Source organism: Melopsittacus undulatus, chromosome 4 (genome assembly GCF_012275295.1).
Source record: "Melopsittacus undulatus isolate bMelUnd1 chromosome 4, bMelUnd1.mat.Z, whole genome shotgun sequence".
Taxonomy (NCBI): domain Eukaryota; kingdom Metazoa; phylum Chordata; class Aves; order Psittaciformes; family Psittaculidae; genus Melopsittacus; species Melopsittacus undulatus.
In genome coordinates this window covers 87,850,398-87,862,517 of record NC_047530.1, presented here as the reverse complement: position 1 = coordinate 87,862,517, position 12,120 = coordinate 87,850,398, and the positions used below count along the sequence as shown (strand labels likewise).

Below are 12,120 nucleotides of genomic sequence, written 5' to 3'. Positions count from 1 at the left end.
GAGTGTATGCATGTTATGAAGGCCATCCTCCATTCCTATTTCTTTTTTGTATAAAAATACTGTATTTCAATTGATGTCGTGTTTGAGCAACATTGAGACTATTACAAGTAGAATACATTTTTTAAAGCTACATTGCCTTGTTCTTTTGTTCCAACAAGCAGAAATTATAGCTTTCACTCTGAAACATAAGCCAAATTTTAATTGCTACAGAACTCAAGTGTGCTTTAATAGCGTAACATTTTCTATTCTAAAGATACATGTATGCCAAATTAATTCTAATTAATTAGATCCAAGTAAGATTCTTGCGAGGACGACAGTTGTCCCATGTGAATCACATCATGCCTGATAGAATTCCTTAAAAACTGTTTTTTTTTTAAATGGAGAAGTTTTTAGTGATGCAACTTCAAACCTGTATAGTTGGAATACTGTGAGATACAAAAATGTACTTTATGCTCTGCAAAATGGATCTTTCTTTATTTTAGACTTACATTAATTTAGGCAATGGCAAATACATTGACACTGTTGCACATGTTTCTGTGAAAGTTGTAGGATATTAAGTTGTGCATATGCAAAATGGTTGTTCTTTCATTGTAAATGGTCCACCATGCTGTACTATTGAAGGCATCAGAAGAAAGAGGTAAGGTTAAACTTCAGGTATTTTGTGCTAACTTGGGGCATCATTTAATACATTTTCCTTTCAAGTTCTTTTGAATGAAAGATAGCATCAGTTTTTTAGTTTCTCCACACTTGACTTCCTGGGTTTTTTTTCTTGTATCCTTGTTTAAGACTTTTTGGGTTTTTTTTCCCATTTTTGTAGCTTGTAATTCCATTAACCACGCAGGATGACCTGGACAAAGCTGTTGAACTGCTTGACCGTAGTGTTCATATGAAGAGTCTCAAGATACTGCTTGTAATACATGGAAATACACAGGTATGAGTTGTGCTAAATGTCTTTTTCCTCAGTTTTCATATTGAAGTATAGTTTGTATTTTTTTCTTCAAGATTACATTTTTCTAATTGAAAATATTACTGATTGCTTCTTCAGTGCACTTCAGGTATCTTAGTGTTTTGTATTGACTCGGTTTTAACTTTTTCCTAGATCCTATTCCTCTCCCTTTGTTTGCCTTTCCTACATAGTTAGAAAAGTGTTCCTTAATAGGATGATGATGTGATACAAGTTTGAGAAGCACATAGAATTTAAGTAATTGTAGTTATTTGAAACTGTTCCTTAAATCCTGTGTTGTTGACACTCCTTTGTGGCAAGTCAAATGTTTGTTGTAGCAAACAGTAGTAGTGGACTATGGGCTAAATACTGAGTTAATTTGGTAATATCTAACACGTCATGGCCATGATATTGATAGGACTTGTATGCGAGTACATTGTGAAAATGATTTTTAAATATTAAGAATGAGCTATTAAAGATTAATTTTTATATAAATTGGCAAGCTGCTTTTTGATTGTTGAAAAAAAGGAATATGCTGCACAAAGACTGTAAAGTTGAAGTATTTTCATTGCTAGGAGTATGAAGTAATAGCTGCAGCTTATAATATGTATGCATTTTCAGTCACCCAGTGTAAATAATGTTGAACCCTTGCCATCACTGGAAGATTTAGACAATACGGTATTTGTGACAGACAGAAAAAGGCGATTGTCTGTAATAGGTAAGCTACATATTTCAGTATCTTTAATTGTAAAACCTTTCCTTTTGTAATAGTCTCTTTATTAAGATCTTGCTATCAACACAAACTATTTGAATTTCTCAGTGACTCTTATATAGAATTGTACTTGGGGAGGTGGATTTTCAGTTTTTAGTCAAAGGTGTTTTACATATATATATATTTATCCCAAGGAAATTAATCTATGTAGAATTATTTAAGATAACTGATGGGTATCCTAAAAAGTTGGTGTTAGTACTCCCTTTTATTTTCAGGAACAGGAATGCGTTACTGAAAAAAAAAACGACTGTTATTTTATATGGCAATGAATTTCTTTGCTCAATTTAGGACATGTATGTTTTTCATCTTAATGTGTGAACACTTTTTAATATACTTTTGGCATTGATATAACCTTTTTGTTTATACATGTTTAAAATTTGGTGTGATATTAACTTCCAAATTTAATTATAAAACTGGAGAGTTTAATGAATAATTTTCAGACGGTTTGTTATGCAGCTATTATGAATAGAAGTATTCATATTCTTGCAGACCTAATATTCTGCAAGTTAAAATTGAAATTCTCAAGACCTGCAAGGAACGAGTTGACATGGGTGAAAGGGTTTGGATCTTTACTTTGTTTCAAAAGAAGAAATGCATACAGCTAGATGTGGAGAGAAATTATGTATCTCTGTTACTATAGAACCAATATTCTTTTTAAAGCTGTTAAGGCAACCCTGCTCCATACTTTTCATAATTCCTGGATTACAGTTTTTAAATGCTATATATAAGTATTGCATAGACATTTGGAAAATTTCTAAAGCAAGCAGTGAGCCAGGCAGGCTCAGTGTCTATGAAGCATTTGAATAAAGCCCCTGGGTTCTGGGTTATTGAAGAGACTCTAACTAGCCCTTTTCTTTCAAAAGGTTCTAATACTCGTGACAGGAGTTCGCCTCCCCCAGGATACATTCCAGATGAGCTGCATCAGGTGGCCCGAAATGGGTCCTTCACCAGTATCAATAGTGAGGGTGAATTCATTCCTGAAAGTATGGATCAGGTGCGTGTGTGATTTATTAAAGTTTTTGTTAGGTTGATCTATTAAATACTGCTATTCAAGAAGGGTATGGAATAGCTGGAAAAAAACAGCCAAGAAGTCACAACCGTAGAACATAATCTGTGAGAAAAGTTTAAAATAGTTATGGTTTAGTCTTGTAAAACCTGTTTTAAACTCTGTAAGTCTCTTTAATTATTTAAATATGTTCCTACAAGGAGAAAGGTAATATTCTTCATTTCCATGATAGTTCAGTGAGGTAATGATATAAATTACAGCAAGAGATGTCTATATTAGAAAACACAACCCCCTTTATTTTAATGAGAAGTGTCTGTAAGCAAGACAAGTTTTACAACTTTCCCAGGTGATTAAAAGAGTTTTTAAAGAAGAGTTTGGATCTGTTAGGATTATTTGGGCTTGGCTGATACTCTGTTGGTGTAGAGGCAAAGGGATGGAGATGGGTCTGGTACCAATAACTTTCGAAATAATTTCCACAGTCGTGGAAATGTGTGAGGATCACTGCATGCTGTTTTGTTCTTACTCACCTGCATTATTGGTGTGGGATTCATCAGCCCACTTAGCATGAATAAAATGCTCTCTGAGAATCAAAATTGCCCTTAAAAACAGCAGGAAAAGATGGAGGAATGCAATGGCTCACAGAACTGGCAATAGAGAAAGAGTTATTTAAGGAGGAAGAAAAAATAATGCTGCATACCCAAATCACATCAAGTTCTTGTTGACATTGGCACTGTATTCACAAATGGCAACAGGCAATGGTTTTTATGAGCTGACTAAATGAGACACAGATGATAGAATAAAAATAGAGGGAGTGAGATTGTGCAATTTGTTGCACAATTTTAATGACTGAGCTGGGAATAGAGACTGAATCTCTTAATTTCTAGACCAGGTTGCTATTCATTATCATATCCATGTGGTGAGATCCAGCCCAGATCATTCAGTGGAATGATTGCTTATGGCCTGGGCAAAGTAGTTTTTGGTCACTGGTCAGACAGACAGATGATCTCTGCGGCCCAGGTTGTTCTTTTACTCTAGAATATTCAAGGTTACAGCCTGGCATGTATGCATGCCTGTGTAACCTGTCATCAGGATTTAAATACAGGAATTTTTACTTTCATAGGAAGCCAGGATAGTTCAACCTAAGCAGCCTCAAGGGCCAGATTGGGGTGTTAGGAACTCACAACTTCGGTTTGCTTCCTTTCCTCTAAGTTGCAAAATCACATTGGCAATTGTTGACCATGCTGTCCTCATCTATCACAGCCTGCCTTACAAAGACAAGAAGGGAATTTGTGAGTGGAGGGCTTTGCTCTGCTTTCCTGTTCATCTGCATGAGCACAGCTATTCACATTCTGACAGCAGACCCCATGCTTTCTCTGCAGAAGAGATGATGGGTTAAAGTGGGTCATTGCCTGCTAGTTGGAACATATTGCATTGTTAATAAGTCCTTGATTGGTGCTTGGCAGAATATGTGCCCAGGACCTTTAAGATGCAGCACAGACCATAAAAATTGGAGGGTAACTATTCAATTTACAGCAAAAGACCGGTGTCCAATTCAAGAAAATAATAGATCTTATATAATAGACCAAAGGAAAATTTATTTTAGGAAGCAACTCATTTTAAGACAACAGACGAGCTTTCCTCTCTGTTTTTGAAAAGCAGTCTGGTAAAATTGTAACATTCAGTAATTCAAAATTTAGATTCTATTTTTACTTCTGAAAAATCAATCTGTGAAACATTTCGGATTGCTTTACTGCAAAAGAGAAGGGAGTGAGTGATGTTTGTCTGTCATTAAACTTCGCATGTTTAGTGTGAGGTAAAGTAGATGTCAGCCATAGAAATGGCTGGTAAACAAGAGTATGTTCTTGATAATCAGTTTCTTTTTCTCTGGATTAGAGTTTAAGAAGCCAAGTTTTGTTTTCATTATGTAATGGATCTGGCCTAGATAGGTTTGGTTTCTTCAGACTGATACCTGGCAGATTTCATACAGCTCATGAACATTGATTACTAGGTCATCAGAAGTGTTTGGGAGGGAAATAATCTGTCTTTGGTGTTTTTGTAAGCTCCAGTTTCACATGAAAGTTTAGTTTATTTGGAAAAGGGAGAGTGTTTATATATTTTATGAATTCTTCCTCTTTCTCCTTCAATTTTCTCTTCAGTTCTATTTAAAAGTAACTCAGTTGGAGTCCTAACTAGAGATAAATGTTTAACAGCATTTTAGAGTATTTGATTTCAGCTGTTTTTTGTGACTCCTAGTTGGCAAAGTTTGAGCCATTACAGAAACTATCTAAATTGTAAGCTCACAATCTGACATGTTTGAGATTTTTTTTTCTTTGACATTTTTTTTAATAGTCTCAGCTTTTTATCCTTTAGAGGACTTACTTTTGTTACTCTGTTTAGCTACCCTCATGCAGATGTTGCCATAATATTAAGAGAGTGGTGTGTTCAGGAAGAATGTAGCAGTACAAGTTATGTACAAAGCATGATAGAAGATGAAATACCTTAACTAAATTTTAGTTAGAAGTGAGAAAAAATGAAAGAGTCCTTTCAGGATTGCAAAATGCAATGCAGGTTCAACTATGGCAGTTAACTTTATTAATAAATTTTTCTGCTTTAAGTGTTTCAAGGCAAAAACCTTAATTTAAAACCAACCAACCAAACAAAAACAACAAACCCAACCCAGATGCAAACAACTTGAACTTGCTGGTCTTTCTCTGTTTGTTATTTATTAGATGCTGGATCCACTGTCTTTGAGCAGTCCTGAAAACTCTGGCTCAGGAAGCTGTCCCTCACTTGACAGTCCTTTAGATGGGTAAAAGTTACTTCCATTCATTATTTTATCTTTATTAGGTTGCATAATGTATCTGTTGTAACATGTAATAACTCTCCAGTGACAGCTTTTACTGAACTTCTTCCAGAAACTCCTCTGCAAGGTATAGAACATTGATAAAAGCTTAGTGAAACTTAATTGCTTACTAATACATGGAAAATAGAATTATTTATTTTTTTTAATAATTTGTATTTCAAACACAGAAATTTAGACTTCAAATCCTACAAAAATGTACTGAAGGTTTTTATTAAATTTTGCCTGTCTTGTATGTATGTGAATTATATTCCACAGCAGTGAGCCACCCCATCAGACTTTCATTTCTTAGGTACTATCCACAGTTTCTCAGCCACTAGATGAGCCAAACAAAACGTACTCCTGTTTGACTTATGGTTGGTCAGACAAATAATAATCGGGTCTTATGTTGTGCACATTTGCTCCTTTTTATTTGGAACTGCTATACAAATAATACTGCTAATTAAATATTTAATAGATAGATAAAAACTTGGAAGTCATTACCTATGGCAATTAGAGCTATAGTATTGCATAGTAACATTTCACTTGAGGATATGTGATCTGAGGACACAAATCTGTTTGATCTAATAAATTTTCGAGTTAAACAACAAGTCTCTGTTTTGCAAGTAAGAGAAAAATACGTGCAAAAGGTATTTTGTGATTAGAATGTGATAGGTTATACACACAGAGTGTTTGATGTAGCTACACAGCATAGAAATTCTACCAAATTGCCAAATGTTTGGGGTTCTGTGGGGTAAGGTGAATGCAAGAAGGTGAAACAAAACCATTTTAATTCAACTCCTGTTTCTCCAAAACTTCTTTTTGTTGTTTATTTACTTTGTCACCTCTACTTAATTTGTTTTCCTTCTTTTTTTTTTATTCAAATATTTCCTACAAAGATGTAGGTTTTGTGTCTTCATTTAGCTTCTGTTACCCATTAGAGAAATTCTTGCCAGAAAAAAGAGGACATTATTTTGGTATATTTATGGAAATATACTGTAATTGGTTGCTCTGACTGGCAGTCCCATCCATTCCTTTTGGTGGCTGGGAGTTACGTACCAGCTGTAGGTAAGAAACTATATGGTCGTATAAGAACCAAAAAATACTTCATCATTCTATAGCTCAATAAAATTACTCTCTTAATCCTATGACTTCCAAGGAGAGAAAAGGAACTATTTTGAGACTTTAAAAGGTTCTACATTTCTTTGATTAAATTTCCTCAGGAGTTTTTGCAGGCTATGTAAGACATTTTACCAGGCTATAAAACTTCGCGTTTAGCCATAAAGGTGTTAAACACAACAGTGCTCCTTTGTGGCTTGACTTATGATAATTCATGTTTTTACTAATACCATTGCTCATTAACAGTCTGTTGCTTTCTTACTACATTATGCTCATCAAGCAAGCTTTTCCATTGTTAGTGATCTTGAATTATTGATACCTATTATATTTGATTCTCAAAATTGGGTTCCACATTTGTAAACCAGTGCAGTAACTTGTATAGCAGTAATTTTTCATCAGTAGTACAGAATTTTGAAACAGTAAGCTAAAATTAAGCACCAGATTAACATTTTTTTTAGATACTGTGTGTTTTTACTCTTCCAGAGACAACTATCCCAAATCTCGGATGCCAAGAGCACAGAGCTATCCAGATAATCACCAGGAATTCTCAGGTAGGCAAAAATCACTCAATATACTATCCAGAATTAATTCTTCTTGAATAAGGGCTTAGAAGGGAAGTTCAAACTAAGTATTGTATTACAAAAACTTAATATGGTAGCAGAAAACAAAGTCACAACATTCAGTCCCAGCACACACAGTAAAATATATGATGAAATATAATATTTTCCAATTTTTTTTTTCCAGATTATGTGTAATACCATTGTTAGTGTGCAAAGTATTAACTGTGTGCTTCTCTGAATAGAACAAATGATGCAGTGGGGCACACAACAGTTGTTAAACTGGACTGTAATATCCATGTCGAAGTTGGCACATAACCTTGGTTAACTTACTTAATTTTAAAGTGTTGTGGTTTAGCTCCAGTAGGGAGCTGAACACCACTGAGCTGCGTGCTCACTCTCCCACAGTGGGATGGGAGAGAGAATTGAAAGGTTAAAAGTGAGAAAACTTACAGATTTAGATAAAGGCAACTTAATAGGGAAAGCAAAAGCTGTGCATGCAAGCAAAACAAAACAAAGAATTCATTCACCATTTCCCATTGACAGGCAGATGTTTAGCCATTTCCAGGGAAGCAGGACTTCATTACACCTAATGGTTGCTTGGGAAGGCAAACACCATGACTGAGCATCCCCCTTCCTGCTTCTTTCTCCCAGCTTTTATTGCTGAGCACAACCTCGTGTGGTATGGAATATCCCTTGGCTCAGTTGGGGTCAGCTATCTCAGTTGTCCCTTCCCAACTTCTTGTGCACCCCAAGCCTGCTCACTGGTGGGGTGGTGTGAGAAGCAAACAAAAAAAGCCTTGATGCTGTGTAAACATGGTTCAGCAATAACTAAAATATCTCTGTTATCAGTGCTGATTTGGCCAGATATCCAAAACATAGCACCATATAATATACTAAAAAGAAAACTATCCAGCCAAAACCAGTACATGGAGTATTAATTTTCTCATGTGTGAAATGAGTCTCACTTTAAAGTGTTCATGACTTCTGTAATTGAAAGCATTGCAAAATGAAAGGATGGAGAACTGTGTGCTGTGCCTGTAAATTAATCATCGCTACTAATACTGTTTTCATATTATACTCTGGCTCAAGTCCAAGTTGTTATGCATGGTTCAGGATATGAAGTGCAATGGGTAACCCCAAAAGTGCTGTGAAGTGTCTCTTATGGACATGCTTTGCTACAGAATTTTGCTGTTGAACAGTAATTAGCTTCCAATAAATCTGGGGTGTGTTGTGGAGTTTGATCCATTGTGTACTCTGTTGTCTTCATATTTTGTTTATGAAGCTTTATCCAGGTAACTTGGTGATTCTTTTAAGGATTCTAGCATGCTTAACAGATTGCACCACTTTTAAATGAAAATAAAAGCGAAACCGTGTAAAAAAGGCATTTAGATGGCAGAAATAAATACCAATAAAGCTAATAATGTCAAATTAGTTTGCCTTTGTTAATCTAGTTTATTTGTCTTTATTACAGTTACTTTTCTTATGAGATAATCTGATATGTTAACAATGGGATAGATAGTGCTCATTAATTCTCATGATTTGATGTGAAACAAAAGCAGAATAGTATATAGAGTCAGGAAAAATGTGCATCTGGCCTAGTCCTTCCTCCTGCCACAGCCATTACCAGGTTTCTGTAGAAAAGTGTGTTGTTCCTCAGAATATATTCCTGGTCATGTGTAGCTTAAGGGTCCTGTAAATGCAAGATACTCTTACTGTGATTTGATGGATTTTTTTTTTTCCTTTGCACATATTTTTCAGGTCTCTGTTTTAACTTGTATAAACTTCTTCAGTCTCAACAGTATTTTGTGACAAGAAGTTGTGCAACTTACTGCGTTTTATGAAGAAGTATGCCCCTTGTGATTTTTTTATAATAGACTTTGTCTTCTTTTCTAGTCTATAGAAGCCAACATTTTTTATGGAGCAGGAATTTTGTATCTTTGATCATCTCTGTACTTCTAAATCTTTTCCAGTTTTACTAAATCCTTTAAAATGGAGTAGACCAAAACTTCATTCAGTATATCTTAATGATTTATAGCATTTAATTTGCTTCTTAGCCAGTACAGGGAATTCAGCAGCTGCTTTATTGTAACTCTATCACAAAAAAAAAAAAATCCCCTTTATACTAGCCTACATTGAATTTCATCTGCCATTTTAACATCAAGTCACATAGACTCTTAAGGGCTTTCTGTAATTCTTCTGTTTGGCTCCAAATACACCTTAGTATTCGTTGTTCTGTCCAGAGAATTGATGTATAATTAAATAGTGTGAATTGTAGCCAAGATTCTTGTGGAACAGTTCCAATAGAACTGTTGACAATTCACTCCCATTTTTCGGGCTTATCTTCAAACCAGTTATATATGCATGAGGGACTTTACCCTCCATCTTCAGAATATTTTTCTCTTTCAATATTTTTTTTAAAGAGGACCTATTGAGTGCTTTTTCGTAATTCAAACTTTGTTGACTCTCTCACCAATTATTCATGTTTATGCATATTCAAATTTTATTCATTGTAATGGCTTCTACCAATTTTCCTCTAGAAACTGTTTTTGAAACCAGAGCAATTAGGCATGCTGCAGTCCTCTGAATTCTTTCAAGCAAGAGGTTAGAAACCACTTGATCTATTGTATTCTTGATCCTTTAGAACTTTTGGCTGAATGTCATTATAATTCTTATGATTTTTTTAGATTTGTGGCTTTTGTTCTGCAATATTTTTTTTCTGATTCTTAACTTGAAACATATCCTCTCATATGTTCCACCATGTTTTAGTTTATAACACCAAACTAATTAATTTAACATGCTTTTGTCACATTTAAAATTTTGAAATGTATCTTTTTATTTTCTAGTAGAGTATGATATTCCAATATTTGAGAAATTTGGAAAGGGGGGGACTTATCCCCGAAGATACCATATTTCATATAATCAGCAAGACTACAATGATGGTAAGTGTGAATATTGTCCGAGTTCTAATTTGTTAATCTGTTTTCTCTCTTAATCTCCTAAGATTGTAAAATCTTAATGCATGAAAAAGTTGGAGAAATTAAAGATTAGTTCTTTCCCCAAACTCACTTGCTCAAATTCTAATGACTGATAGAGTTCCTGAGCAGACTTAACCTCTGGTAAGGTTACAGATTACAGAATTCATGAGTCACGCACAGCTATCAAAATGTGCATGCCCAAAGATAGAGAACAAGTCATCCAGTATAAGCTTTTGACCTTTGTGGCACACAGCCCTTCCCCTTCTCTACTATTGTAGTGGCCAAAACCTGGTAGACTGCTGTAGCTGAGGCTTTTCTCATGGCCAGTTTATGTATAACATAGGATATAACTCAGTATGTAACAGTTATGTTATTACATTCCAGAATGATACTTTTTTTCATAGTCACCATACTGACTGCTGTTCAGTCTCTAGTCCATTATAGCTCCTATATCCTTTTATTTTGTTCCTTTTCCTTTTCTACATGACTTTTAACCAACCAATTACTTTATGCTTTGTGGTTTCTCTATTTCATTTCTCTTTTTATCTGTGTTGTACTGCCTTACTGAATTTCATCTTGTGGATTTCTGAATCATCTCCAACTTACTAACATCATCATGAATTTTGATTTTTATCTTTAAGTAGACTTCCAGCCACACCTCACTTGATGTCATCTGCAATATTTCAATGTATTGTGTTCATCTTATATACATCATCAGTTAAAATAGCATATGGAAGTGGACTGAAGGTAAACTGCTGTGGGTGTCCACTTGAATTGTCTTCCTCTCTGAAAAATAACTGATAACTGCTCTGAATGTCTTGGATATACACTACATAGTAAACTGGTCTATGCAAAGCTTATGAGAATGTCCCAGTGAAATGGGGAAATTGGATTAGCTACATATGACAAACGAATTATGGCTGGTTTATCACCATATTTTCTCAGTGGTTTGTAAAACTGCTTAATTTGTTTGCATATCTTTCTTGGAATTTAAATCGGCCAGACTAGTATATAAGTCTGCATCTATATTTTAAAGGTATTTTATCTGCCTTCTTCAGTTCCCCTGGGAACATCTTCTCCAATGTAATACCTAATGAATCAGAGAGACTACTTCAGCTATTTTTGAGTTCTGTAGGATGAAACTTCATCAGGCCATGCTCACCTAAAACTGTTAGTGTTATCCAACTATATTAACATGAATTGTGTTAGTTATCTGGTTGTAATTATAATTTTAGAAGGTCAATGCCCCCAACCCCCCTTTTTTTGTTTTGTTTTGTTCTAATGCTGTAACTATCTCTGAATTTGTGATTTCTATACATATATATATGTATGGTCTTCCTGTTGATCCATGTGTAGGTCTTTCTCTGCATTCAGTTCTTTCTAGCTTACAGGATGAGGATGCCAGCCTGGGCACCACTGGAATGTAAATAAATATCTCTCTCTCCAATTTATCAAGAAAGTTTTATGTCTTTATAGAGCAATAGAAGTAGAGGCAGGGCATGTTCCTTTTTCCTCTCACAGCCCTCTTGGTTTATGAAGCACATTGATCATGTTTCAGAACAGTTCCAGAATTTGGTCCTAATTTCAGTCACTTAAATGTAAACCAGTTCTTGTTTCAGTCTAATTCTTAGATACATCTGTGGTGAACGTTTGTTTTTGGCTAGGTGGACAGTTAAACCAGTAAATTTCATGATCATTACATCATAGAATCATAGAATAGTTAGGGTTGGAAAGTACCTTAAGATCATCCAGTTTGAACCCCCTGTCATGTGCAGGGACACCTCACACTAAACCGCATCACCCAAGACTCCATCTATCCTGGCCTTGAACACTGTTAGGGATGGAGCATTTATCACTTCATTGGGCAACCCATTCCGGTGCCTCACCACCCTCACAGTAAAGAACT

At 35.1% G+C, this 12,120-nt stretch overlaps 1 protein-coding gene across 2 annotated transcripts in view; it reads left to right on the top strand.

Annotated features, from left to right (window-relative positions):
- The window catches only part of MAP3K2 (mitogen-activated protein kinase kinase kinase 2), a 55,654-nt gene that overhangs the window by 29,772 nt on the left and 13,762 nt on the right, over positions 1-12,120 (top strand). The window contains exons 6-11 of one of the 2 annotated variants that reach the window (XM_034061867.1): positions 818-931; positions 1,565-1,661; positions 2,579-2,709; positions 5,451-5,530; positions 7,163-7,230; positions 10,086-10,178. In XM_034061867.1, coding sequence (XP_033917758.1) covers positions 818-931; positions 1,565-1,661; positions 2,579-2,709; positions 5,451-5,530; positions 7,163-7,230; positions 10,086-10,178 — 583 coding nt within the window. Of the gene's footprint in view, positions 1-817; positions 932-1,564; positions 1,662-2,578; positions 2,710-5,450; positions 5,531-7,162; positions 7,231-10,082; positions 10,179-12,120 lie in introns of both variants that reach the window. The other variant, XM_034061866.1, reaches the window with a different exon arrangement.